Genomic DNA, 27,040 nt, shown 5'->3' with positions numbered 1-27,040 from the left:
TAAATAGCCCTACCTAAGCTGGTCCTGCTCAATACAAGCCTAAGTCAAAGTCAAGGCCATCAGACGAGTCTGCAGATACATCCTATAAGTTGGCAATTTGGACAAATCTTGCAGCTTCCTTTCGAGTCAGATCTAGGAATCAGAAATACTAGTCTCCTTAAATTCGTGAGCACACATTTAAGCAAGGAGAGAAGGAGAACCGTTTTTGTCCTTTCATAAGTAGATTTTATTTGCCATTTACAAAAGTGTTGAAGACATGCATGTCTTAAGGATCCCACATTCTTATGGAGGAGAAGCATTTATTCAACTTTGCTCCCTCTTAAAATATGGGGTGGAAGAGACATGTTAACTTGTCTCCCAGTAGGCTGCAGTCTTATCTTCCAATACTGTCTGATTCAGGGGCGGCAGACACCTCGGCACATCTGGACAACACCTTAAAACACAAACTCAGGCATGAAGAAAATCACACGTGTGTACCATCTATTTACATAAAACCACTTCTGTTTTCCAGAGGTCCTATAAGTGAATGAAGCAAACTCAACGAACAGTTCAACTGCTATCTCTGTCTATGTGTCTAGATTTTCCTTTAGGAGATTCCTTAAAGCAGAGCAAAGCTTCAGCATATTAACCACAAAGGCTTTGAAAGATTTCTCTCCTGGGAGAAATGGTCACAAAGACAAGGTAAGCCCCAACTAAAGGCCTTGCCATGGACTATAAGCCTGAGACCAGATCCTTGCAATCACCCATTGTGTGGTATGGGACCAATCACTCCTCTCTTCCAGACATATTTCGCTTATCTTAGACAAAACAGAGCTTTAAACTTGTTGTGGCTGTCTGTCTCTGGCTCTAGCAGTGTTGTCCGGTGACAGGATAATGAAAGGAAGTATCTGAGTCAGACCATAACCAGCATCAGACTTCAGATGTGTGGTTACCCTCAGGGGGTGACACACTTGGCAGAGTACCAACAAGGCGTCATATTTTAATACTGAACTTAGAGATCTAGCCTGCAGAAAAAAATTGTATATTCTTATCACTTTATAACACCACTAAGTTCTTAGGGTTTACTTTCTTCATTTTATAGGAAGAAGGCAATCAGGAAGTTTAAACACTTTCCCTAGAGTGCCATAATATGAGCAAAAGATGTGAATAAATATAGAAGTCTCCTCAAACATTAGCCCTCATATCTGTCTACCACCTTATCTATCTCTTCAGAGGACCAGGGGTAGCACCTCAGAGAGGGGCCTTGACATTCTTCTACTTGTCTCTAGTCTTTCAGTGTAATTCCAGCTTCTGGACACAGGAGCTGGTAACAACATGTGTGTGTGTGTGTGTGTGTGTGTGTGTGTGTGTGTGTGTGTGTGTGTGTGTGTGTGTGTTTATAAGGTTTTTTTTTTTGGCTGCTCAGCTTGCTTACTTCAATGGTGTTTTACTATATGAGCCATGCCCCCCAGCCTAGTTTCTTGCTGACTGTTTTGGAGATGAAGTCTCATGGACTTTTCTACTCAGGCTTGCTTACAATCATGATCTTCTGGATCTCAGCCTCCTGAGGATATGATTATAGGCATGAGCCACCAGTGCCCAATTAACTTTACTCTTCACAAAGTTATCTTATACTCCCATGTTACTAGATACAGCAAGGATTTCTAATCTCATCCTTTTGTCCTAATAGCTCTGGCCTCAGCTCTGTAGTCAGAATGAATTTTCAGAGCATCCAGGCTTTCCTCTTGACTCCACTTTTTTTTCCCTATGGCTCTGTAAGTTTTGCTAACCTCTAGCCTTACCCAGGCCTGAGTCTCAGGTTTAGGCTTCAGTATCCAGATTCTTGTTTTCCCTGTCATACATAGTCAAGGCCCTGATCCTTGACTAGAGATGATGAAATCTCAGTAATACTTAAATGACTGTAACATCCTTGTCAGCTCCCAGTCTCTGAAGAATTGAGAGCACTGGTAGCTGTGTCAAATATTCAGGTAATGGAAATATATTTGCCAATTGTATGCCCTAGCCCAAGAATTCTCTTGCCCAAGGCCCTCCCTGTTCAGACCCCTGGATATGAGAATTACCATATTGCTGTACAAAATGGGGGGGGGGGGATGACCTGGCCTCGTTGAAGAGTAGAGGGTAAGAAGGGAGCATCAGCATAGCTGATGATAGGGGGAGAGGAAGAGCAGGGCCACCAGGTACACTCTAGAAGCAAGCCTTGTTGTCAGCATTCTTCTTCTCAAACTTTTGCTTGAGCTCAGATACCAGGGTAGACTGGATAGGGTTTCCCAAGTCTTTGGGTTTGGGTGACTGCTGGGTTTGCTTTGGGGTCAGGGATCCGGAGACCGTAGGCACAGTCCAGTGGGCAGCTGTGCTGGGTGCCATTCTAGGGGTGGGTGGGAGAGCTGGAGCCCGGGGAGGAGGTGAGCTTCTCGCACTGCTGTTGCAGTTCTCGGTGGGTGGATCCTCTTTGAGAATGAACTTGGTGGCAGCCTTGGCCCTCCTGAACTTGAGCCACTCCACACGGACTGTGCGGGGTCTAGGACTGGGCCTTCTTCGGAGCACACGGTGCACTGGCAGGACCTTGTTGGATTTCTTGTTGCGCCAGAAGGTGGCAGTGGAGATGAGGACAGTTATGGCCACCACGACAGCCATGATGCCCGCCAGCACACCCACAGCCTTCATGGGGTTGTCTTTGGTCGCTATCAGGAAGGCAGCCATGGAGTTTCGGGACAGCGTCTGGAAGAAAAAACCACCACCTCCTGCATTCAGCTGTTCTCTCCTGCCACCCAGGACTTTACTGCAGTTCAGGAATTGCTTTGTAGAAAAGTATTATGGGATTTGTTTATGTTTTCATTCATTCAGCCTTGAACTCAGAGCCTTGAGTGTTTGCTAGGGCATTTTTGCTCATTGCTGGCACTCTACCACCTGATCTCTGCCTTCAAATTCAGAGTTTTGTTGGTTAATTGAAGGTAAGAGTCTCTTGGATTTGTCTGCCATGACTGGCTTTGAACCTCTGTCCTCAGATCTCAGCCTCTTGCGTAGCTAGGATTATAAGAGTGAGCCAATGGCACCTGGCTTACTACAGACTTCTTTACAGAAAAAAAAATATATAGGCAGAGGGAGAATGTTGCAAACAAATGGGGTATCATTTTTTTCTGCCAAGGGCTATTTGAATATAGCATCCGTTGAGAGCCATACAAGAATTATCAATACAGGAAGACGGATCATGAGCAACTGACCCATCTCTTGTGTCCCTATGATTCTGCAGCCACAGGCTGGATATTTCCCATTACTAGAAGAACAATCTTTTTAGATTAAAAACTCCAGCTCTGGGAAGATAATGAAAGGGTGAATTTGCTCAAATTTCTGCGTATGAAACAATCACACAAAAAATCTCTTGTATAATTTAACATACACTAAATTGGGCTGAGAGTTTGGCCTAGTGTGGTAGAGTGCTTGCCTAGCATGCATGAAAACCTGGGTTTGAACCTAGATGTCCCTCAGTTGATGAGTGGATCAACAAGTTGTGGTATTTGTACACAATGGAATTCTATGCTGCTGTCAGAAAGAATGACATCGCCCCATTTGTTAGGAAATGGAAAGACTTAGAAAAAATCATATTAAGTGAAGTAAGCCAGACTCAAAGGAACTTAGGCTCAATGGTTTCCCTCATTTGTCATAATCAGTAGAAACCTTGGGCTCTACTAGCAGAGATTTGCAATAGAGCAAAATCTTGATACATAAGGACATATAATGTGAAGCTAATTGAAAGGACTTCCAGGATAGTGAAACAAAAGCCATATAATGAATGATTGTTGTCCTTAATGTACTATGTTGTCTCTCATCTCCTTTGCTGTCCCTTGGTTATCTCATATTGGTATAATATCTCACTTTGTTATCTGATATATTGAATTTATTTATATTTGGATATTTGAAATTTGATAGGGAAGGGGGGAAAACCAAGACGGGTGGGGGGTGTGGGGGGGGGAGGGAAACGGGTACCAAGACATGTGAAAGGCTATCAATGTATGTGAATTAATGTACCTTCTATCTGGCAAATATCATGTAACCCTTTTACTAATTACAATAAAAAAAATTAAAAAAAAAAAGAAAACCTGGGTTTGATTCCTCAGTACCACATGCACAGAAGAAGCCAGAAATGATGAGGCTCAAAGTGGTAGAGCTCTAATCTTGAGAAAACCCAAGGACAGTGCTCAGTCCCTGAATTCAAGCTCTGGGACTGGGAAAAAATAAAATAATTAATACACACTAAATTTAATAAGTAATAATCTCTGATTATTTGGACTCTGTCCTTAGAAGAGTTGGATATTGTTTACTTTTGATCGACGGGGGTAGGGGAGCATTAAACCAAATTGAATCAGAAACTCCTTATTTTCTGCCAGCAATCTGGCTCTTAGCTGAGTATCACATGCATCATTTTACCTCTCCCTCTCAGTATGAGCATACTGAAACTCACTCTCCTTTACCAACTCCATCCACTCCAAATAAAACAAGACCATTTTCCAAGCTTCTTTTTGGCAAGCTCCATAGTGCATGCCAACTTAGGCCATGTGCCCAGTGTCTTCCCCCAAGTCTAGCTTTGCCTGTCCCACCCTGTGCATACGAGGAAGGCATCATCACCCACACACCATGAATAAACCAGCTTGGCAGGCACAGATGGCTTCTGTTATCATTGAAGGTCTTTTGGGGAAGGGTCTCTCTGCTCATGCTGCCAAGCTGCCTGCCCGTGTTGTCTAGGTATAAGCCATGGCCTTGTACCTACCTCAGCGTCTGTGATGTCAATCTTGAGCAAGGCTGTGGTACTGAAGGATGGGAAGCCTCGATCCTTAGCCTGCACCTCTACAGACCATATGCAGTCTCTGTTGGGCGTGATGTTGTATAGAGCATCCAGAGAGCGGATAGAGGGCTTGAGCGAGATCTCGCCCGTGTGCGCATCGATGTTGAACACATTGGCTGGCTCTGCGCGGGTGATGGAGTAGTCCACTAGGTTGTTGGGCTCCTCTGCATCCTGATCTGTCGCCTGTGCACAGGGTGGGGCGGACTGAGCCAGGTTGAGGGAAAGATGTGTGGGCAAGCTAGCTGAGCATGTGGTATGGGGCTGGCTGAGTTGATGGGAAGTGGTCCTGAGTGGACTGAGGTGGGAAAAGAGAATGTATTCCCTTCCATGAGCTTGGGTCTACTTAAGATTGAGTATGTAAGTTACATAGTTCCATTCCTAGAATGGAAAAGCTTGACTATTGAGTGACTTGTCTAAGGATACAAGTGAAAAGAGTGACCTTGGGGTTGAGACTAAAGCCTTTGTTTCTTTTGTAGCTTTTCTTTCTTTCTTTTTTTTCTTTTGATTGGTCATGGGGGTTGAAGTCTGGGCTTGGGTGCTGTCTCTTCAGCACAAGGCTACCACCCTACCCCTTGAGCCACAGTGCCACTTCCTCTTGTTTCTTGTTTCTCTTTGTTTTTTTCTTACTTTGGTTTGAGACTGGGACTTGAACTTAGTACCTGATGCTTTCACTCATTGGTCACCACTTTACCAACCTAAGGGATGCCTCCAACCATTTGGCTAGCTTTCTGAGTTTATACTTTCTCCACATTAGGAAACACTCAGGCAAGTCAGATACAACCTTTCTGAGCCTCAGGTTTGTGTTTGTTAACATCTGTTTCCCTGGAGGATCTGTCCACGTAGATGTGGAGATGAACTCCTGTAAAGTAACTTGTAGTGCATTACCCTCTCTGAGAGTATAGTACATTTTATGTTAAACTGAATGTGCCTAGGGTGCTTCTCCCAGTGATAGAAACGAGGCTCTCAGTGGAGCTCAGTTGCCTGTAAAACTTACCTCGACTTTCACCGGAGTCCCCACCACCATTGTCCTTTCTTGGATGCTCTTTCCAAACTGAGGGTAGTGATCGTTGACATCGAGAACAGTGACAAACACCTCAGCCAGGCTGAACCTGCCCTCCATATCCTCTGCCTTCACATAGAAATTGTATCTCGAAGTAGCCTCAGCATCCAGGTTGGCCCAGGGCTGGGTGTAGATAAGCCCGGTGGACGGGTGGATGAGGAAACTGCCAAGTTCAAGGAGTTCAGGCACAGGGGTGTACATATCTGCAGATAATCACACTCACAAAGGCACACATTCCCAGGCCTCGATACACATACACAGGCCTACACACACAGGAGGCATAGTTCAGCTTCTTCTCCAGGTCCTCCCACCAGATACTCTGTTATTTTGCACCTAACTCTGGAAGGTGGATATGCCAATTGGTGCATATATCTACTGCTATGGAGAATAACAACCCAAACCCGAAAGTAATAGCCCTTCCCTATCCTTCCATGACCTGCTTCTTCCTAAGCCCACTTCTGCTTGCCTGGCTTTGGAGGCCATGACCCCAACTCCAGGCTGTGACCTTACCTTCTTCTTTCTTGGTCACTTTATTGTGTGTGGCCCCTATACCTCAGACTCCATCCCTACTCTTCATCTCTTGTTCTCTCCCTACCTTGAACCTTGCCTAGGATTCCCCAGTCCAGATTCTTATGCCTTTTTAGTCTTTCCTGTTGTTAATTGCTATAAACCCTCACCACCCAAATCCTCTGCCTGATGCTCCACCTGGGATACTGAATGTACTTACAGGTCTGCTCCAGGTCCATAGATGGAGTATTTGACTTTGCCCCAAGGTCCTGTGTCTGGATCCACAGCCTGGAAGAAAGAAAGCTCCCATTGGTATCTGCCAAAGTAGCCAGGCAGCCCCCAGAGTGGAAGGAGGCTTCCAGTGGAGAGATGGGGAGCCTAGAGCTCAGCAACCAGGGAGTCTCAAACTTGCAAACTGTTCTAGGACCATAGGTTTCTTCCAGAGAGGTGCAGTGTTGGAGCCAAAATGGTTTAGATCTGGAAAATATTTATTTATGTTTTTGTAAATAAGGAAGAACAAGGGATGTGTCCCCTTACCCCTCATGCCTGAAATTTATACAAAGGTCCTCCTCGCAAACAATGAGAAGCTTCTCTACTTCGGCCTGGCTGCTTGCTTCTGACTGACCACATGGCAGATGACGAGCTATCCCCTCAAGAGTAGATTGAGAGAGACTGTGACTCGGTCTCGCTAGGAGATCCTCTCCCCTTCCTGGCCCTCTGCCATATAAGCAGTGATGGAAAACACAAAACTCATTGCACAGATGAAGAAACAGTGGCTAACAAAGGGCAACAGCTCATGCAAACACTAAGGACTGTGGCCTTGTCACTTAAACTGGAATCCCATTTAAACCCACCCGAGGCCCTGGGCTGGCCCCCAGCTTACTGTGACAGCCACTATGTTGGAGCCTCCTGGGGCATTCTCAGGGATCCTGGCAATGTAGTAATGGGAAGTGAACTTGGGGACATTGTCGTTAGTGTCCAGGAGCTGGATCACGATGTCTGCGGTGGAGCTGAACTTCTCCGGGGTGTTGACTTCAATAGCCAGGAGCTGGAAGAGGAAGGAGAATTAAGTCTTGTTTGGATGGGGCCACTGAGCCTCAAACACTCTTACTACCTGTCTCTCCAGCACTGAGGCAGCATCCATCTGCCTTGTCTCCCATTCCATTCTTGCCTGCCACAGGGCCATTCTAGCCACCCTCAGGGAGACTCCACATCATTCTGCTCTGATGAGCATGCAATGCCAGCTTTCCTTTCATTTCCATTTGTCTTTGGGCCTACTTATTTTTGTTTTTGTTGCTCTACTTATCTGCATAATTCCTCTCTAGTTCCAAGTTTCCTACTATTTTTGTAAGTTCGTCTCTCCAGATCAAAACCTGTATAATTTTTATCAAGGATTCTTATTAGTTCTTATCATTATCTTATTATTAGCTCTTCTTATTCTATTCTTATTAGCTGTGAAGTCTTTAAGGAGAATTTTTAGTTTTAAAACAAAACTATGGCCTAGTAAGCAAGAGTATCTGAGTGAGCCCCAGTATCACCAAAAAAAGAAAAGATAAACAAAACAAACAAAATAAAAAGGCATATGGGTACATCTGTCTCTGGGGTTTTATACTCAAAGCTAGTAATCTATCACTTTGAATCACAGCTTCACTTCTGGCTTTCTGGTTGTTAATTGCAGATAAGAGTCTCAAGGACTTTCTTGCCTAGATTGACTTTGAACCACGATCCTCAGATCTCTACCACCTGAGTATCTAGGATTACAGGTGTGAGACACTGGCATCTGGCCATACCTGTTTTGTTCCTATTCCTTTGTGAAATTCTTCACTTTTCATTATTTCAATGCTATTTCTTCCTCTGGTAATTTCTGCTAGTTTTTTTGTAAAAGAGAAAGAATCTTCCATTCCAGCATATTTTCTTTTGGAGGTGGGAATATAGTAAAACAGTTGTATTTGAGGTACTATATTTTTTTCTTTATTAAGGTTAGGCAATTATGTGCATAATCATTTTTATATTCTCACTGATAAGGATCATCATTCTGATTTAAAAATCTTATGAATAATATAAAATACATAGAACCCAAATTTTACATAGGAAAAAAATTTAACTCTTCAAACTTTATTGATAAAAATATTTCTTCCTGATCGGATGATATGTACATTTCCTTCCTGTTGCTTAGTATCAGCTGTTCCTGCTCTCCCTCCCATGGGATACTAATGTTGTGATCAACAGTGTTAGCAATTTGTCTATATTTCTAATACTTTTTCCATTATTTCTCTTAGATCTTTTAAGGAAATAACATTCCTTATCTATAATGTCCTCTCTAATGTTTGAAGCTCTTATTTTCCTTCTTTTCCTAGGAATTTTGGTATTACAAACAATTGAACTAAATGCCAGAGCAGATGGTCTTGTTTATTTTATACTGTACTACAAGTTGAACTCAGTAACTGGGTTTTTGTGCCTTAGCTTTTTCACCCAAGTCTGGTATTCTATCTCTGTGATTCAATTCCACTTTCAGCTCATTTTTTTGCCAGTCCTGGGGCTTGAACTCAGGGCTTGAGCACTGTCCTTGTTCTTTCTCAAGGCTAGAGCTCTATCACTTGAGCCGCAGCACCATTTCTGGCTTTTTCTATGTATATGTGGTACCAAGGAATTGAACCTGGATCTTCGTGCATGCTAGGCAAGCACTCTACCACTAGGTCAAACTCCCAGCCCCATTTACAGCTTATTTTGCTGGCTAAGTAGAGCTAACTTTCTTGCTTAGGACGATTTTGAACCATGATCCTCAGATCTCAGCCTCCTGAGGGTAGTCATATTTTATTCTGCCTTTTAGTATTTGAGTATTTTACTTTTTATCCTAATTCATGCTATGGGCATGTATATTTGTGTGTGTGTGTGTATGTGTGTATATGTGTGTGTGTGTATGTGTGTGATGATAAATAATTAAATCATCCAGTAAGTCATTACTTTTCCATCTTGCCAGTACCTGACTTATCGGTTAATACATAATATGCATTATTTATATACATTTCTAATTTTATACAATTATGAATAACGTCAAAGTAGTAATATCAAAATAAATGTTAGATGTTAAAGGCTCATGAGAAAGCATCTGCCCCGCTTAGTGGAAATTCCTTTGTGTATCTGTTAAAATGTCAAACTCTTGACTCCCTGGCCCTTGCTTTTCTGGGACTGTGAATACTCTTCTGTCTGAGAGCCATTCTTCTCTCCCTGACCCACCGCCTGCTTCCCAGGAAGCAGAAGAGCAGAGGGTTTGGAAGAAGAGTAGGGCCAGGAAGAGAAGGGAGTAACAAGAGTTCCCTCAAGGATAAATTGAGATGATGCTGGAATGAATTCCTATGTCCTGCCTCTCCTTCCCATGTAAGGAAGTGCAAAGCACTGCCTACCTTGAAAGTTAACACCTTGGACTTTTCAAAGTCGATGGCAGCAGAATTCTCCACGATAATGGTGACCTGGGCTTCATTCAGAACAGTCTGCGGGACAACTCGGAAGACACCTCCAGGTCCCACCAGCCGCAAGTTAAATTTGGCATTGGCTCCCTGGACAGTGGAGTGTGGGAAAGGAACATGGAAGACACATGAGAACAGAAACAGTATTCACTTCAAGCAGGGTGGAGCCTTCCTGTACCCTTAACTCTTTTTGATAAAGGTCAGTCGATCAAGGATCAGCAAGATTTAGCAGACTATGAGGATTAAGCAAGATAACAAACAGAGCTGGGCAAAGGGTCTGGCATGACATATGGACTAACACCTGTGGCCGGAGCTGGGGATGGGGAAGATCAGAAGACCTTTCATTTGACTGGTTTTCCTTTTTCTCCAGGGGCTTAAGCTTAGAGCCTAGGTGCTGTTCCTAACTTTTATGTGCTCAAGGCTAGCATCCTATCACTTGAGTCACAGCTCTACTTCTGCCTTTTTGGTGATTAATTCGAAAGAAGTGTCTCACAGACTTTCCTGCCTAGGTTGACTTTGAACCTTGATCCTCAGATCTCAGCCTCCTGAGATGATGGCATTACAGGCGTGAACCACCGGTGCCTGGCGCAACTTTTCATTTTTCAATTGGTAGTGCATACATTTCGACCAAGCAGATAGTGTTTGATTAGCCACTGTCCCTCCACTTGCCCTTAGCCAGACCTTCTCATCTCATTGTGTTTCTACACGTCTGGCCTATGATACAAGAACTCTGAGGGTTGATGCAGACCCCATCAATTTTAAGGGCAGGACCGTGCACCTGGTCAGAATCGTTGACTGTGATCTTAAGGCCTCGTAGAATCTCCCCCTGCGGTGGATGCTCGTACATGGACAGCTCAAACCTGTTCTGAGGCCCGCTCTCTCCGTAGAACGTTGGCGGGTGGTTGTTGAGGTCTACTATCCTGATGGTGACTGGAACCACAGCCTGGGCAGCTAGGCTTCCTGGAGAGCTAACCTCTGTCACCTGGGGATTGGGACAAGTAGACAAGGATGGATGGCTCTGTGACTTTTCTTTTCTGCCAATCCTGGGGCTTGAACTCTAGAGACTAGTGTCATCCCTGAGCTTTTGCATTCAAGACTAGCACTCTACCACTTGAGCTACAGCTCTATTTCCAACTGTGTGTGGTTATTTGGGGATGAGTCTCATGGACTTTTCTACCTAGAATCACTTCAAACTGCAGTTCTCATAGTTCAGCCTCTTGAGTAGCTAGCATTACAGGAATGAGCCACTGGTGCTAAGCTTCCAGTGGAATCTTATTGGTCCTTACAATCCTGCTTCCTGGCATATATACCCCATTTTATGCCAGGTACCTTTGTGTGAGTTTCCTCTTTTCAGGGTAGACTGGCTTAGCATTTGCTTCTAATTTGCAGCATACAGTAAAAAATGACAAGATAGATTACATTACAAAGAGACTCTAACTTCCATTTTGAAACAGGTTTGATGAAACAGGCAGCTATTCTGGGAAGACCAGGTGACAAGGAACTAATGCGAACTCCTAGCTAATACATCAAGTAACTGAGTCATGCCAATAACTAACCAAAGTAGGAAGGCAGTCTTTCCCTAGCCAAGCCTCCAGTTTTTCCCTCCTGTCCCCATCCACAAGTTGAATGGTTCATCTTCAACACAGTGTCTGGCGTGTACCACCGCTGCATTTGTCACCCTTTTTTCTTCCATTAGCCTGTGCCTTCTTCTCCACTTCCTACCCCCACTGGATTCTCACCTGTCCCCTTAGCATCTTCACACTGACTTCCACACTGTGTCCAGTGCAATCACCTTTGCATGTTTCCAAGGGCTCCATTCACTTGGCTAATGTGATTCTGTTCTCAGCCAGTTCCCACTGACATCTTTGATCCCACCTCAGTCCCAGCTTCTGATGCTCCTGTCTCCTCTCTACCCATATCTATTCTCAGGGTGCTCTCATTCTCTTTCATGGGGATCCTGACTCCTCCAAGATGCAAACTTGTGTGACAAAATTTAGATGGCCTACCTAAAATGTTCCCCAGGCGGAGAGACTCCTCATTGTCCTTCTACAAATCTTGTCTCCTTTCCTGTGTTCCTTATGATCACCCTGGGTTACCCCCACCCTCTGCAATCCCATCCTGTTCACATTCAGAGGCCATCAATGTGTAATCTGCTCCCATTCTACTTTGCAATTTGCTCCTTTTTGTCAGCTCTACCTTGCTCAAGGCCAGGGGTGTCAACTGGTGGAGACCAGCATTCTCAACTGATAGGGGTCTTATCTCCTGGACCCTCACAGTATCCACAAACCCAGGTATACTGATGTCACAGGTATACTTCTTGGTCACAGTTTGCAAATCCACTGGTTACTGAGCAGCCAGAGTAAGCTTTTACACGTGTGTGTGTGTGTGTGTGTGTCTTTCTGTGTGTTTGTGTGTGTGTGTGTGTGTGTGTGTTATGATATGGGTGCTTGAACTCTAGGCCTTGAGATCTCACTTAGCTTAGAGCTGGCACTCTACCCCTTGAGCAACGCCTCTACTTCTGGCTTTTTGCTGGATAGATGGAAATGAGAGTGTTACAGTTTTTATTGCCCAGGATGGCTTGGAACTGGGATCCTTAGAACTCAGACTTCTGAATAGACTAGGATTTTATACATGAGCCGCTGGTGCCCAACTGAGGTTTTTGCCTTGTAACTGAGATTTTGCTCAAACCCTTTCAGCAATTTTAAAAATTATGATTGCAGAAGCTTAGTGGTAGAGTGCTTGTCTAGCATGCACAAAGACCCAGGTTCAATTCCTTGGTGCCATATATATAGAAAAATGCAGAAGTGGTGCTAAGGCTCCTAGAGCTCTAGCCTTCAGAAAACCCAAGTACAGTGCTCAGGCCCTGAGCTCAAGCCCAGGACTGACAAAACAACAACAACAATATTTTTTAAAAAAACCAAATTATGATTGCATGTGGACATCTGCACCATTACAAAGAATTCAAAACAAAGTCAGACCCTTAGAGCTCATGCCTATAATTCTAGCAACTCAGGATATTGAGATCTGATAATCGTGGCTTAGAGGCAGAAAAGTCTGCAAAAGCTCATGCAGTCAGCTCCCAGGCTTATGGCTTGGGATGCCTTGATTCCACTCTGTCTCTCCCAACCTCAGCCCTCTCCAGCAGTGTTCCTCCACAGATTGCATTGTACTCATACTGGGATTCATTGATGCTTTCAGCCTCCCTTCACCTGGCTTTTCATGAGTCCTGCTTGCAAATTCATGCTTCTCTTTACCGAAGACACTACAGTCTGTTCGCTCCTTGAGGCAATATGGAGCTCCTTCTCCAGATTTACCCCATAGGGAGGTCCTGGTTCTAATCCCTCTTGTAGCTTTCCTGAGCTAGAGGGTGAAAAGGGCAGGACACACAGAAGAGGCACTACCTGCACATGCAGCTCGTACACCTCTCTCCGCAGCTGGGCAGGGCTCTGCATCACAGAGATGGCTCCAGATGTCTCATTGATTTCAAAGGTTCCATCGCTCTCTGTCAAGACATGCCCTGCAGTTCAGCACAGGGCCACAGGAGGGAGCAGGGGAGGCAAGGTTGGGAGATGGTCTCTAGGTGAGTTTAACAGGTGCCTAGGCATCATTGCATTTAATTCATTTAATTCAACCCTCTGCTCTAAAGCCAAAATAACTGAAAAGAATAAGAACAAAATGCAGCAATTCCAGGAATATAAAAAGTCTTGCTGCTCACTGCCATCCATGAGTCCGTGGCCAGCATGAAATGTGGCCTGTGCTGCTCTCAAGCCCTGCACAGGACTCGTTCCGGATATAATGACAGGCAGGGAGGGAGCACTCATCTTCTGAGGGGCTCAGCCCCTCTTCTCCAAAGCATCTGCTCCCCCTAGTCCTGTGGGTGGGGGAACCAGATCCTAAGAATGCTGGAAACTTAATTCTGCTCATTTAGACATTCAGAGCCATCACTCCCAATGTGTCAAGACTCACCGTTCATGAGTTTGTAGAGAAGGCGGTTGGGTTTGCCCCGATCTCCGTCTATGGCAACTACAGTCAACACTTCTGAGCCCTTTGAGGACAAAAGCAAGCATAAGCATCCTGTAGTTAATGTTCATGCTTGAAGTCTCCTCTCTCTAGATTCTGCTCCAGCGCAGAGATGAGGCAATGGTCCCTCCCGGGAAAAGAGCCATGCTACAGGTGGCCTTGGAGTATGACTCTGCCCTGCTGGGATGAGAGGTCTCCATGCCCACTGGCTTCCCAAGGGCTGGAGAGACAGCTTTGAACCTGGCTACTTCCTAACTCATGGGGTCAGAGTTTGGAGAGCCCAGTGACTGTGAGCCTCTTGCCCCACTCCTGCTCCTTTCATGCTACTCCCTCAGTCCTCGTTCAGACCCTCTATTTCCAGCTTCACTCTGTTCTCCCTAACAACTTTTGCTTTCATGCAAACCAAAGGCATAAAGGAAAGAGGTGAGAGGCAGGTGGGAGGGAGGTGGGAGGAGTCATGGAACAACTCCAACAGCAGGTCTCAGATTTCAGATTTGATCCTGTGACCACCCGGATATCACTCAGAGAGTTTTGGAAGAAGCAGAGCATAACTAAACATGTCTAGACTGACCTTTGCCTATAGCCACTTTCTAAGCACTCTCTGTAGGCTTTTCCCTCTGGCATATCCACTCAGAGCTGCATTCTGACCCAGCATAGGAAAGGATTCCCCTTCCAGAGCCTGTCCTGATTTCTGGACCTTGACATTTCTCTCGACCCTTAGCTGTTTGGTGTGTGTGTGTAGGGGAGTCTGGGCCTACTCAACTATCCTACACATCTAAGCATGGGCCTACAGCATTTCTGTTTCCTGCTGCAAGGTCTCCACTTTTGTGTTATAAAGAATAGTCAGAAAAGGAAGACATGAAAGTTTAGAAGACATTCCACAGTGAGCCACTGAATCATGGCACACTCGAGTCTGGCTTTAACTTGGTCTTGTTCATAGGGACCTCATGCTGGAGTTAGAGAACATGTAAATATGTGGGTATAATAGATGAATAAATAAATGCATGGATGTATTTCAGAGAGGAAATACTCCAGGTGAAGTATGTGCCACATGTGGGAACAGAAAGGAGGTACCCAATTCCTCTTAATGTGGTAGGAATCACAGTGCCTGAGCCAAACTGGGAAGGAGAGATATCAGACAGGTGGGGAGATGTGGCAGTTATGCACTGGAATGGCAGGGAAGTTGAGCCCTGGGGACTCACGCTGATGAGTGCAAACATTGGGGACTTGTCCTGAGGCCACCAGAAATCTGAACAGAAAGGAAGCTGAGACTAAGTTCCTGCTGAGTCTGTGGGAAGCCGGACAAAAATAATGGTTCCACAGCAGCTGACCATAGTAGGATCGCTGGTCTGAGGATCTCCAGGCTTTAGGTTTGGAGCTGATGAAGCACAAAGGAAACCTTTGGATGAATAAGAAATGCTCTGCCTAAACTGAGCCTGCCAGCCACCTACCTTTCCCTTGTTTTCCACCCATTTCTAGAAGCTGGGCTGGAGTAAGTAGAGTGACTGAACAAGTGACCCATCCAGCCTAAGCACAAACACACTTTTGTGGCTTTCCTCCTCTCTCTTATTCTTCAGAAGGTAAAAGAATGTATTTGTGTCCTGAGCCTGGGTGAGTTCAGGACTAACTCCTATGTGGGAAGGGCAACCAGTGGGATTGGGAATTGTAAAGAACAGGACAGGATATGTCTGGAGGAGACACTGGATGAGGGGCACAACCACCTACCGGCAGTGTGTCCTCATACACGTAGCCATAGTAGGGTGTGCCCACAAAGACAGGGGCTGTGTCCTGTACATCCTCCACATTCACTGTGACAGTGGCTGTAGCTGAGAATACCACGTGGTCTCCCCGAAGCTTGCCTCCACCATCCTAGAGAGGAATGCAGGAAGGAATAGACAGGCTCAGCAGTCAGAACATTTCCATTGGAATCTGACTCCTGCCACCTACTGGCTGTGAAGTCAGCTGCATGGCTGAGTGGGGTCTGTTTGTTTCTGAAGTTCATTTTCCCTTTGCAGGAATGTTGGGAAAATGGGATGAGATGTGGAGGTTTTCCATCAGTGTTCAGCATGCAACAGATTCCTTTGGATAGAAGGTCTTTCTGGGGACAGGGAGTGGGCAGCCAGTGTCAGAGCTGGATTTTCACTCCCTACCAGGAACCAAGCCTCCCACATCTCCTGACGACCTCATGTCCAGGCTGAGCCAGGAGAAAGGCTCACCAGGAATACTTAGACCCTCACTCATGTAGGTGCAGTGGAAATGTCCACAAGCAGAACTCTCACTGGAGAACTGGCAGGTGGTACCATTTCTAAGCTTCCTGGAGCAAGCTATAACCAAATGGGTGAAAATGGCTCATAGCTAACCTGTGATCTACCAGGAGCTTCCTATCAAAGAAACTGCTAGGTATTTGCCTTGGGGAGTGGAGGAGGATAGGAAGAGTTTGACTGAGCACTGCTGATTGCCAAGTATGCTACTCTATCCACTCCAGACATTTGAGGAATTCAGTGAAGCTTTAGGAGTGAATAGATGAGGACACAGAGGCCAAGAGAGGGTTGGTAGGTAGCTGGTCTTGTGGAGAAGAGGAATTGGGGGCAAGGGTAAAGAGAGGTGCCTACTGGCCAGTTTGTGGCACACAACTACCTGCCCCGTTTTACTGTGTGTCAGCCTAGTGAAGGCTGAGGAGGGGGTAGGTATTTCTCTGTCCCACCCTCTCTATTACCTTGGCAACCACAGTGACAGAGTGAGACCTCGATTTCTCATAGTCCAGCTTGGCCCCGGGCAGAAGATGAAGAACACCACTATGGCGGTCTATGGCAAAGTTGGTAGAGTGCGGGTTCTGTAACAGTTAGAGGGTGGTTGGATGACGGGATGGAACTCAGGCCAACTCCAAGAATGGGCACTCTGCCTGCAAAGGAATTCTCTTCTACTCTCATGGTGGGTGTTCCTGAGGGAAGGTCTCCAGCCTTTCTGATCCCTGGGGTCCTTCTTCATGGGCTTTATTGAGGACTTCATTCCTGACATCCTCGATCAAAGTGAGAATCTTCTTTCCCAGTAAGGCCTTAGCTTTGTTATTTTTTTTTTAAATGCTCAGTTAGAAAACATGTAGCCTTGAGCTAAGATCAGCCCTGTTGGTTCCAGCAGATAGAATGCTAGAGGTATCTGGGGCTTAACACTCATGGAGAAGGTGAGAATCTTAGAGACCTGCAGATTCACCAGGCTGCTGCAGGTGGGGAGCAGTGGGGAGCAGGCAGTCAGGAGCTCCTGCCTCCTGTGCTTCAGGCCCTCTGGGGAAGGCTAGAGGCTAAGCAGCATGTGCTGTGACTGTGGCTTCCTCTGCCTCTATGGGATCACAGTACTGTAATGAACCGGTGCTTTTATCTTTCCTCTTTTACAATCAAGAAAGCTTGGGTAGGAAAGTGCACCAAAGGGTTAAAATTACATGACTGGTAAGTTGGGCTGGGGGGGGGGAGGTATCGTGGTACCCATGGGGTCCAGGATATTTCTTCATAGCCTGAGGTTTTAGCCACCAACCCGTACTGATTTAAAAATTATAAAGGGTGGTACCAGATGTGGAGAGGAGAGGAATTGCTGCAGAAATCACAGCCGTGGGAGGGAGACATGGCTCATTCCTGGGAAAGTTAAAAAGGCAGAGGGGGGTGTTGGGTATCTGTAGCTCACGCCTGTCATCCTAGATACCCAGGAGACCTGAGGACCAAGATTCAAAACCAGCCTGGACATGGAGACTCATCTCCAATTAACCACCAAAATGCTGGAAGTGGAGCCAGAGCTTAAGTGGTGGAGTGCTAGACTTGAGCAAAAAAGCTCAGGGATAGCACCCAGGCCCTGTGTTCAAACTCCATGCTGATACAGAGGTACAAGGGAGAACTCCCTGACTTTGGTCAAAGTGACATGAATGGAGAAAGATAGGCACTTAAGTCTCATAACCATGCTTATGTTGAGATTTTCCTCTTCTCTCTTTCTTCCTGTTAACAAACCCAAACTTAGATAGATTTGTTTATTTATTTATTTATTTCTCTGTCATGAGACTTGAATTCTGGGCCTGGGTGGTGTCCCTGAGTTCTTCAGCTAAATGCTAGCACTTTACCACTTGATCCACAGTGCCACTTCTGGTTTTCTAGTAGTTAATTGAAGATAAGAGTTTCACAGACTTTAGTGCCTAGGATGGCTTTGGACTCCAATCCTCAGATCTCAGCCTCTGAGTAGCTAGGGAGTGCAGGGATGAGCCACCGGTGCCCAGCTAGGTATATCTTATATTCTGATATCATCAACACCCAGGCCTCCTGGGGAATGGGCTAGGGCAATGGAGAGCTGTGAGAGGTAGGGGACAGTCAGGAAAGGAAACCTCTGTCCCTCTCAGGCTCCTGTTCCCGGTGTAGTCTTGAGAACAGCAGAGACACTGGTGATAGAGGTGGAAGGTGACCAGGTATCCCCCAGCTGCATGGGTTATGTCCTACCTTACCTGCAGGAAATAGGTGACACTTCCTCCAGAGCCCGTGTCCTTGTCTTCTGCATGAACTTTAAAGATGCTGCTTCCAGAAGGAGTGTCCTGGGGGAGGGATGACAGCCACAAGGAAGGGTCAGGGGCAGTGACAAGAGTCTCAGGGAGCTATAGATGCATGGGGTCCAAGGGTGGAGCTCAAGGGTGGGAAGAGCAAAAATGGTGAGAAGATGGTGTCAGTAAGTGCACTCCTGACAAGGCAGGCCCAGCATGGAGGAGACATGGCAGAGTGAAGTAGGGAAGAGGAGAAGGAAAGGAGGGAAAAGATAAGGTGAGGAGCTAGGGATGCACTCAAAGGGAGGGAGGAAAAGAAAAGACAAGACTTACCCACCCCCAATAGATAAAGGGTTTAAATAGGAAGTGGGAATATCCAAATTGGCAAATGTATGTTCACCTGGGACCACAGAGACACAATGAGAGTACGAATAAAACATCTTTATCCTACTAACAGAACAAATGTTCAAAACTTTGAGAATTCTAGCCACTGGCAAGGAACAGGGAAGAGAAACCATACTCTATGTTACAGGGCAAGGAGGAAACCAGGAAAGCAACTTGGAAATATAAGTACTCATGCTTTTTACTCTGTAACTTCAAATACTGGGGTGTGTCTTAAGGAAATTATCTTTCCATTCTGCTCTTTCTTCTCTCTCTCACTTTCTCTCTTCTGTCCTCTGTCCCTTCTCTTCCTCTCTCCTCCTACCTCCCTCTCTTCCTTTCCTTCTTATTTGGTTTTGCATTGCTAGAGAGTGAACATAGATTCCTGAGCAAAAAGGCAAGTACTCTACCATTGCGCTATCTCCCTCTCCTTAAAGATATAATTCCTCCTCCTCTTCTTCCTCCTCCTCCTCCTTCTCCCCTTCCTGTTTCTTTTTCTCCTCTTTACCCCCCCCTTCTGTCCTCCTTCTTCTGCGTTTTTTAATAGTAGAAATCCAACTCAAAGCCTCCATCTTGCCAGGAAAGCACCCTATCACTTGAACCATGTCTCTAGCCCTTTGACTTTTAGATTGGGTTTTGTTAGGTTCTCACACTTTAGTGTGATCTACCCTCAGGTGTTGATCCTCCTATCTTCTCTTCAGCTTCCTTCTATCTTCTCTTACAGCTATGCACCACCACCATTAGCTCCATGGAAATAATCTCAATTAAAGAGAAAAAATCTTTTATATGTTGTAATCCTAGGGCTAGAGAGGACTAGGAGTTTGAGGCCAGCCTAGGCAGTATGTATAGCAAGACAGTGTCCAATTAAAACTAAAAAAGAGAAGAAAAGAAAGAAAAGAAGAAATGAAGGAAGAAAGGAAAGGAGAAAAGAAGGAAAGAAGAAAAGGAAGGAGATAGTGAGGAAAGAAGGAAAGGAGGGAGAGAGAGGGGGGGGAGAATGCTTAGCAGTGGGTGTTGGTTACAATAGCAAAAATTCCAAGGTTGAATATCCAAGCATAAAGGAATGATTCAGTCAGTTAAATGAACCATTAACCAGAATGTTAACTTGATGGAAGCTGTTAAATTGATAGTCACACAAGTTTTATAGTCAATAAAGAGAGGTTTTATGGTACAAATTAAATGAAAAATAGGATGTAGAAAGCATAAGTTTAGTACAATCACAGTTATGTTAAATAAAGAAAAACCCCCAAAATAGTAGAAGAAAATACACTTAAACTTAACACTTAAATTAGAGGAGTCCAGAATAATGTTTTTAGTCTTTTTTCATACTTTTCTATACTATATTTCTAATAAGTATACATTATGATGATAATGTAAAGTACTAAGTGAACATTACTTGGGATAAGAATGCATGGGAGAACCTGGTGCCAGTAGTATATGCTTACCATCCTAACTACTCAAAGCTATCCCAGGCAGAAAAATCTGTGGAACTCTTATCTTCAGTGAACCAGCCAAAAGCTAGAAGTGAAGCTGTGGTTCAAGTGGTAGAGTGCTAAATTGGAGTGAAAAAGCTAAGGAACAATGTTCAGGCTCTGGGTTCAAGCCCCAACTCTGGCCCTCCCCAATGATAGACAGACAGATAGACAGACAGACAGACAGACAGACAGACAGATGCACAGCAGGTAGACAGATAGATAAATGATAGATAGATAAATGATAGATAGATAGATAGATAGATAGATAGATAGATAGATAGATAGATAGATAGATTGTATGAGAGGCCACAGTTGCAGAGGTGGAGAAAGACAAAGCACCCAGCACCCTCTAATGAGTGGCCATTGATGGACAGGGCAGCTCTCTTGATTACAATGCAGATCATGGGCTGGCATGAGAGCATCTTCTCTACCCAGCATCCCTCACTCACCTCAGGAACCAGCACCACATAGGGCTGGTGGATGAACCTGGGCGCCTCATCATTAGCATCAGTCACCAGGATCACAACTTTTTCTGCCACCTGAGAAGGGCAGAGGGACCAGGATTAGGACATTGTGACCTTCCGGTGGATAAAAAAATGTTGGCTACTAAGACAACTGGGAATACAGTCCTGCCATATTTTCTTCTCCTCCTCCCTTTTCTCTTCTTTGTTTCATTCATTCAGTAAATATACATAAAATGAATACTTGACATCATGTATTAAATCCTATTCTAGAGAAGCAGACATTCTGATGGCATATTGATTTGCAGTGGCCACAGTGGCTTAGATATGGAGCAAAGATCAACATGGAGAAGAAAGTGGAGATGTCATTTGGGGTAACAATGCCAGTGTGCCAGGTTTAGAAAGCATGGACCGAACTCAAGGGCACTACTGTTGCACCATGGTCTGCATAAATGCATTGCTCGGGACTAATCACTAGAGCTAGAGGCTTTAAGGAAAGCCTCCGTCCCAGCTGTGGGCAACAGAGGGGCTGCTGGGAGTGCTGGGGCCAAGTTCTAAAGCAAGTTTGCAGTAAGTTACAAGGTAGAAAAGTAGGCCAGGAAAATGGGTCAGGCAAAGACCCATTTGGCAAAGAAGGGCTCATGAGATACATGGTGTGATTGCAGTGAACAGGAGATTTCTGTGGTTGTAGGGTGGATGGGCGAAGAAAAGCTAAGAGAGGCAGGTGGCATCACACAGGAAGCCCTGAGCCCCTGAGTGACCTGTGGACAGATGGGAGGCAGAGGCTGACACTTTGAGAGTCCAGATCTACATTTATTTCCTAGTGATGGTCATTCGAAGGTGGGTTGGAATGGCTGGGGAATACTCTGGGACTTAGTGTAGAAAGCCTAGCAAGCAGTAATTAGGACAGGGGAACATGGTGGCTGTGGGGCAGGAGGTGAAGAAAGACACCTGGGTGGCCAGGTGATCAGTTTGGAAACTGAGGAAGAGGCCAAGAGCCATCTGGGAGAAGGTAGATATGGAATGAGAAAGGCAGCTCTGAGGAGATGCCAGGCAATGTGGGTTGACACCTCAGAAGCTCAGCTGAGAGAACATGATATCTGTTTCCTTTCTCCCTTTCTTCTCCCTTCCTTCTTCACTTCCTTTCCTCCCTTCTATCATCCCTCCCCCATTCTCTCCCTTTCTTCCTCCCTCCCTTCTTTCTTCCCCTCCCTCTTTCCTTCCTCCCTGCTTTTTCCTCTCTCTTCCTCTCCCTTTCTTCTTTCTTCCTTTCCCTCTGGTCTCACTGAGGTCCTCTGCTCTGGGCACTTTGGGCAAGCCTTGTCAGTCCCTGCTTATATTTACTAGGCATCCTTCAGTTGGGTTGGGAGACAAACCAAGCCTTCTCTGGCCTGACTGCAGGCAGCCAGGGTCCACAAAGGAAACACTCACCAGGTTCAGGCCATCAGAAATGCTGATGATGACTTCAATCTCATCCTCTTTCTGTAAAGCACAGGGACCAGGTTAATAGTCTAGGGTCTGATAGGTCACCCTAGACCAGAGACTGGGCTCTCTCTGTCTCCAAGGCCCAAAAGAAAAGACAATCCTCTTGTCCTTTATCCTCCCTTATCTTTCTATGACTATCTACATTGCAGAGTTTGGGCTGTGGTCCAGAGCTAGTGTCTCCAGTACTCTCTCTCCTCGGATGTGGCTGAGACTTCAGTGAGGTCATTAGATCAAAGGGTGCAGGCTCTGTGAGTTCCCTTTTCTTTCTCTGCCCCACCTTGCAGCTAATGGATTCTACCATTGAACCAGAGGTAGTAGTAGCCCCATAGCAGAGGTCTAACTTCATGGTCAGCTAAACTGTCCAGCCAGGTGTAGGGTCTCTCTAGGGAGAGAAAGCTCACATGCTATCCCTGTAGGCTCAGAAGAGCACAGACAATTTTTCCAAGCTCAGCAACTCTCTCTCTCTCTCTCTCTCGCTCTCTCTCTCGCTCTCTCTCTCTCTCTCGCTCTCGCTCTCGCTCTCGCTCTCGCTCTCGCTCTCGCTCTCGCCTCTGTCTATGTGCTACGTGAATCTCCTATGGCTTATAGTGCCTTTTCAAGCACGGGCTTGAAAAAGCATGTTGAGAGGGTCTCTATCAGAAATTTCAACATGCAAACAGTTGTCTTCTTAATGGCACGTTCTGGAAAGATAGGCAGGGCTGGCAGATGTGAGGGGGCCCATTCATCACTCTGGAGGAATAATGTTTTCTCGGCTAATGGGAAGCAAAGCTGTTGGGGTGGGGGAAGACAGCCCTCTAGTCACCCTTTACTCTGCAGGAGGGTCTAATGCATACCAGCAGGGACCAGCTAGCGGAATGTTCAGGTCTACCCAGCCAAACACACAGCAGCCCAAAAGCACTCCTCAAACTTTCTCCATACCTCTCTGTCCAACTCCTCTATCAGAGTGATGTTTCCAAAATTGGGGTCAACAGAAAAGACGGTTCTAGTGCCAGGGTCAAAGCTGATGTGGTAGGACAGGGGCTCTCCCTCGGGGTCTGTTCCATTCAGGGTGTATACATGAGATCCTGGAATGAGACACAAGGGGAAGAGAGGAGCTTAGAACCTGGGATCCAACTTTCCCTATAAAAGTGGCAGTTGCCATGCCTGTATTTCAACCTACTCAGAAGTTTGACATCTGAGGATCGCAGCTGGAAGCCAGCCCAGGCAGAAAAGTCTGTGAGACTCAATTAATCACCAAAACATGGAAAGTGGTGCTGATAGCTTAAGTGGTAGAGTGTTGGCCTTGAGCAAGTTAAACTCAGACATACACACACACACACACACACACACACACACACACACACACACACACACACACACACACAGTGGCAACTGCTCAGAGCTAAGGATTCAACTGTTTAGAGTGAATATTCAGTTCAGTGCCAAAGTTACAGCTCTGAATGGGGCACTCATATGCCTCATCCCTGCTGGTGGTTCCAACGTTTTATTTAATCTCTAATCTTCACACCTATTAGATATTATCTGTCACATGCAGGATTGGCATCTTCAATACAGTCTACAAAGGAAACTGTTGTGTCTAACAGTAACAACTTTATTTCCCCCTGCTTGGATCAATTCCTCTTCTAGAAGGCAAGTCAAGGGGGGGTCCTTGGGATGGAAGAGGAGCGAGGGGGGGAAAAAAGCAGTGACTGCGCATGTGTAGTGTTATATCTGCCCCCTCCCCCATGCCTGGACTGGCTCTTAAAAGTTTTCTGAATGCAGACGAATCCCCTCTCTTCCTTCCCCCATTGCTATAGCCATTTCGACTTGTGAGTGTGAGTGTGTGTGTGTATGTGTGTGTGTGTACATGTTCGCTAGTTCTGGGACTTGAACTCAGGCCATGGCACTGTCCCTTGGCATTTTTTTTTCTCAAATGGACAGCTCCAGCTCCATTTCTGGCTGTTGGGCCGAGTCTCATGGATTTTCCTGCCTGGGCTGGCTTTGAACTTCCATCCCCAGCTCTCCACCTCCTGAGTAGCTAGGACTATAGGTTTGAGCCTATAGTAGCCAGCTTGTGTTGATGTTTTTCAGCCTAGAGATCTGAGGCTGTCCTCAAGACTGCACCATCTTTTAAAGCAGCGCCATGGAGCTGGTTGGAAGCCAGCAGCCTGCTACATGCTTGCCCTGGCCTCCGGAAGTGGCCTCCCCTTCTTGGGTCACTATAGCAGCGATGGCTTCTATTTCCTCTCATCACTCTGGGGAATTCAGAGCACAAACAGGGGCTCCCTGGGGAGCATACCACCTGGTACCAGCCGGCATTCATTTGGTCCCTGAGTCCAGAGGAATGGGGATGACGTAGGGCAGGTGATGCTGTCAGTCAAGGCTCCTTACCTACAGGGGTGTCCTCCGGGAGGCTGAACAGGGCCATGTTTCCACTCGTGCTGCCCAATCCATTGTCAAAGAAGTGGGGAGCAAAGTTGGCCTGGGCTAAGGAAGAGAAGACAGACACACTCAGACACCCAGAGACAGGAAGATAGAGAGGAGGGGGTACCAGCGTGTTCACTCTTCAGAACAGGAGCCCACTGTCTGTAATGCTCTGAGGGTCTGAAGAGTCCCCCACCCCAATTCTCCTCACTTCCTGTGGGCTTCAGCTGGGCTCAAGCTTGTTGGGTCACACACTATGTGAGAGCACTTAAAAACCATCAGAGAGCACAACCCATTAAAGGACCAGCAGGGAAGCCTTGCCCAGAGAGGCACAGTGACCTAGCTGGAGTGACATGGCGAGGCAGGGAGGCAGGACCTCCTCCCAGAGGTGCAGAGCAGCCCAGATCCTCCCACAGAGAGGACAGCGCGATCAGCTCTGCGGGAGCACTCTGGACGCGCCCCACTACTCGGACAGTACTTGGTAGCTGGAAGACTCCCCGCGTCTGCCCGCCTGCGCCCCTCTGCTGGAGTCTAGGATCCAGGACTGTGCTCCAGGAGCCCCCAGCGCGAAGAAATGCCCCCCCACTCGTCCCCTCCGACTATCCCCACTCTTTTCCACTCACCCAGGCAGAAGCACAGCAGCCCCAATGCCAGAGCGTCCCGCGGCCCGCAACCCATGTCTCCGCGGGCCGATGCCACCGGGACCGGGCGCAGGAGTGCGGGGCATGCCCGGGACGCGCGGGCAGGGAGCACACCGGCGCGGGCACCCGCAGCAGCGGCAGCTGCAGCAGCAGTGGAGGGAGAGAAGGAGGGAGGGAGGGAAGGAAGGAGGAGGGGCGAGGGCAGGAGCGCCGGTGGTGCGTGAGTGCTAAGCGGATGACACCCCTGGGATCTCAGCAGCTGGAGGGCTCCTGCCTGCTGCCTAATGAGGCCAATTAGTGGGCAAACCAGCCGCTGCAGTGGGGTGAGACAATGCCCTCCCTCTTACCCGCCTCCCTCACTTTGCCTCTGCCAGGCTCCCAGGAGAGAAGGGACCCTGGGTCTCAGGGATGAGTCAGGGAAAGTCTTTCTGCAGGTGGCCCAGGGCAGCTACTAAGGGTCCCCTAAGCCCCCCTAGTGCTGGTGGGACTTGGGATCCACTGGCGGTTTTCATGTTAAGGGGTGGTGGGAGTCGCAGAGGGAGGGTTTCAGTACTGCAGCTTAAACTCAGGGCTTGGGCACTGCCCTGCATCTTTTCTCCTGAAGTCTGGTGTGCTAGCCTGTTACAGCCTTTTGCTAGTTAATTGGAGACTCTCAGATCTCATCCTCCTGAGTGGCTAGGATTACAGCTGTAAATCCCAGCGGCCCAGCTGGAGATGTCCTTTGTCATAAACTTCCTTTGTGACTTTCAAGGAGTTTCATGACTTCTCTGAGCTAAGCATTCGGGAAGATAAAAATAGTGAATGGGCCAGGAAACCACCCAGACATTAGGATTTGAGGGCAAGAAAAAAAGGCAAAGAGAAAGGCCTTCTGTCTCCCCAGAAGGCCAGCTCTCCCAGAGGTGTTCATTATGTGTATGCAAGGAGGCCCTTTGGTGGACCCAACACTTGCCATCTCCTCCCTATCCCTGTACCTAGTCTGTACAATGAAGGAGGGGGTGTCGGCAGTAGATCCTGTCTTCCAGCTGGCCAAGGAAGAGTGAATGATTAAAAAAAAAATAGATGATCTTTAAGTAGTTGTATGAAGGAGTTCTATTCAACACGTCATTTTATGTATACAACACATCTGATCAATGTCACAGAGGCCACAGGTGGAGTTGGGCACTGGCAGAATCCTCATCTTTCTTTAGGGCTTGAACTGCTCTGAGACTGGTGTCCCTGGAAGGCCACTGTGGTTTCAGCCATGGCCCTGCAATCCTGCCCCCCCACCCTGAGAAGGTGTGCTAGCTAGATCACTGAAAACCTCCCACTATGCCCCTCAGGAAGGCATAGTCAATCCCTCAGAGTTACAGTGTAGGCTTCCTATCTCCCTATGTTCTGTCCATATTCAAAAGGGGCTCAGTTCAGAATCAGGGTGCACAGTGGTGGAATTATCCCTCGTAGTATACGCAAGCTCACATGCAAAGTTGTATGTGTTTCTTTGTCTCTGGGGAAAAGGGGAGAATGGGGAAGGCCAGGACATGGGAACTACAGTTCTGCCATTTCTGGCCACCTTCTGAGTTAGTAATGAAGTTCCTGATGAGGGTTTGACCTATCCCTACCTATCCACCCAGTTCTTGTGTATACGTCCCAGTGCCTGTACCCATTCTAGTTCATTCTGCCTCCTCTTGTGTTCTCTTTCCTAACATACAGTGCTTCTCAGATAAATCTTAAAGACTTGATGAGGTCCTAGGTCCTTTGACCTTGAGGTTGCTGTCCAGGTGCTGAATTCTGGTTCAACACTTAAAAGTCTT

The 27,040-nt window shown here is 46.6% G+C and overlaps 1 protein-coding gene across 1 annotated transcript; it reads right to left on the bottom strand.

Moving 5' to 3' along the window:
- Positions 1–217: 217 nt before the first annotated feature.
- On the bottom strand, positions 218–25,336 carry Cdhr1 (cadherin related family member 1). The gene is made up of 17 exons (XM_090345539.1): positions 25,233–25,336; positions 24,577–24,749; positions 23,125–23,270; positions 22,153–22,203; positions 20,710–20,799; positions 18,372–18,458; positions 16,611–16,727; positions 15,620–15,763; positions 13,841–13,919; positions 13,276–13,376; positions 10,653–10,856; positions 9,812–9,964; positions 7,291–7,455; positions 6,628–6,695; positions 5,835–6,063; positions 4,766–5,023; positions 218–2,718 (listed from the first exon to the last, which is right to left on the bottom strand). The coding sequence occupies exons 1-17, from the start codon at positions 25,334–25,336 to the stop codon at positions 2,185–2,187; spliced, it is 2,703 nt and encodes a 900-aa protein (XP_090201665.1). The 3' UTR covers positions 218–2,184.
- Positions 25,337–27,040: the final 1,704 nt, after the last annotated feature.

This window comes from Megascapheus bottae, chromosome 15 (assembly GCF_031878675.1).
Source record: "Megascapheus bottae isolate mThoBot1 chromosome 15, mThoBot2.hap1, whole genome shotgun sequence".
Taxonomy (NCBI): domain Eukaryota; kingdom Metazoa; phylum Chordata; class Mammalia; order Rodentia; family Geomyidae; genus Megascapheus; species Megascapheus bottae.
The sequence above is the reverse complement of the archived record's forward strand: the minus strand, read 5'-3'. Positions and strand labels throughout refer to the sequence as shown.

Excerpts from the sequence above, each read along its gene's own strand:
- Cdhr1 (XM_090345539.1), bottom strand. The coding sequence starts at position 25,336 with ATGCCCCGCACTCCTGCGCCCGGTCCCGGTGGCATCGGCCCGCGGAGA. Across the intron at positions 24,750-25,232 it reads GCTGCTGTGCTTCTGCCTGG|AGTGAACACGCTGGTACCCC; the intron begins GTGAGTGGAAAA and ends CCTGTTCTGAAG. Across the intron at positions 6,696-7,290 it reads CCAACATAGTGGCTGTCACA|GCTGTGGATCCAGACACAGG; the intron begins GTAAGCTGGGGG and ends TCTTTCTTCCAG.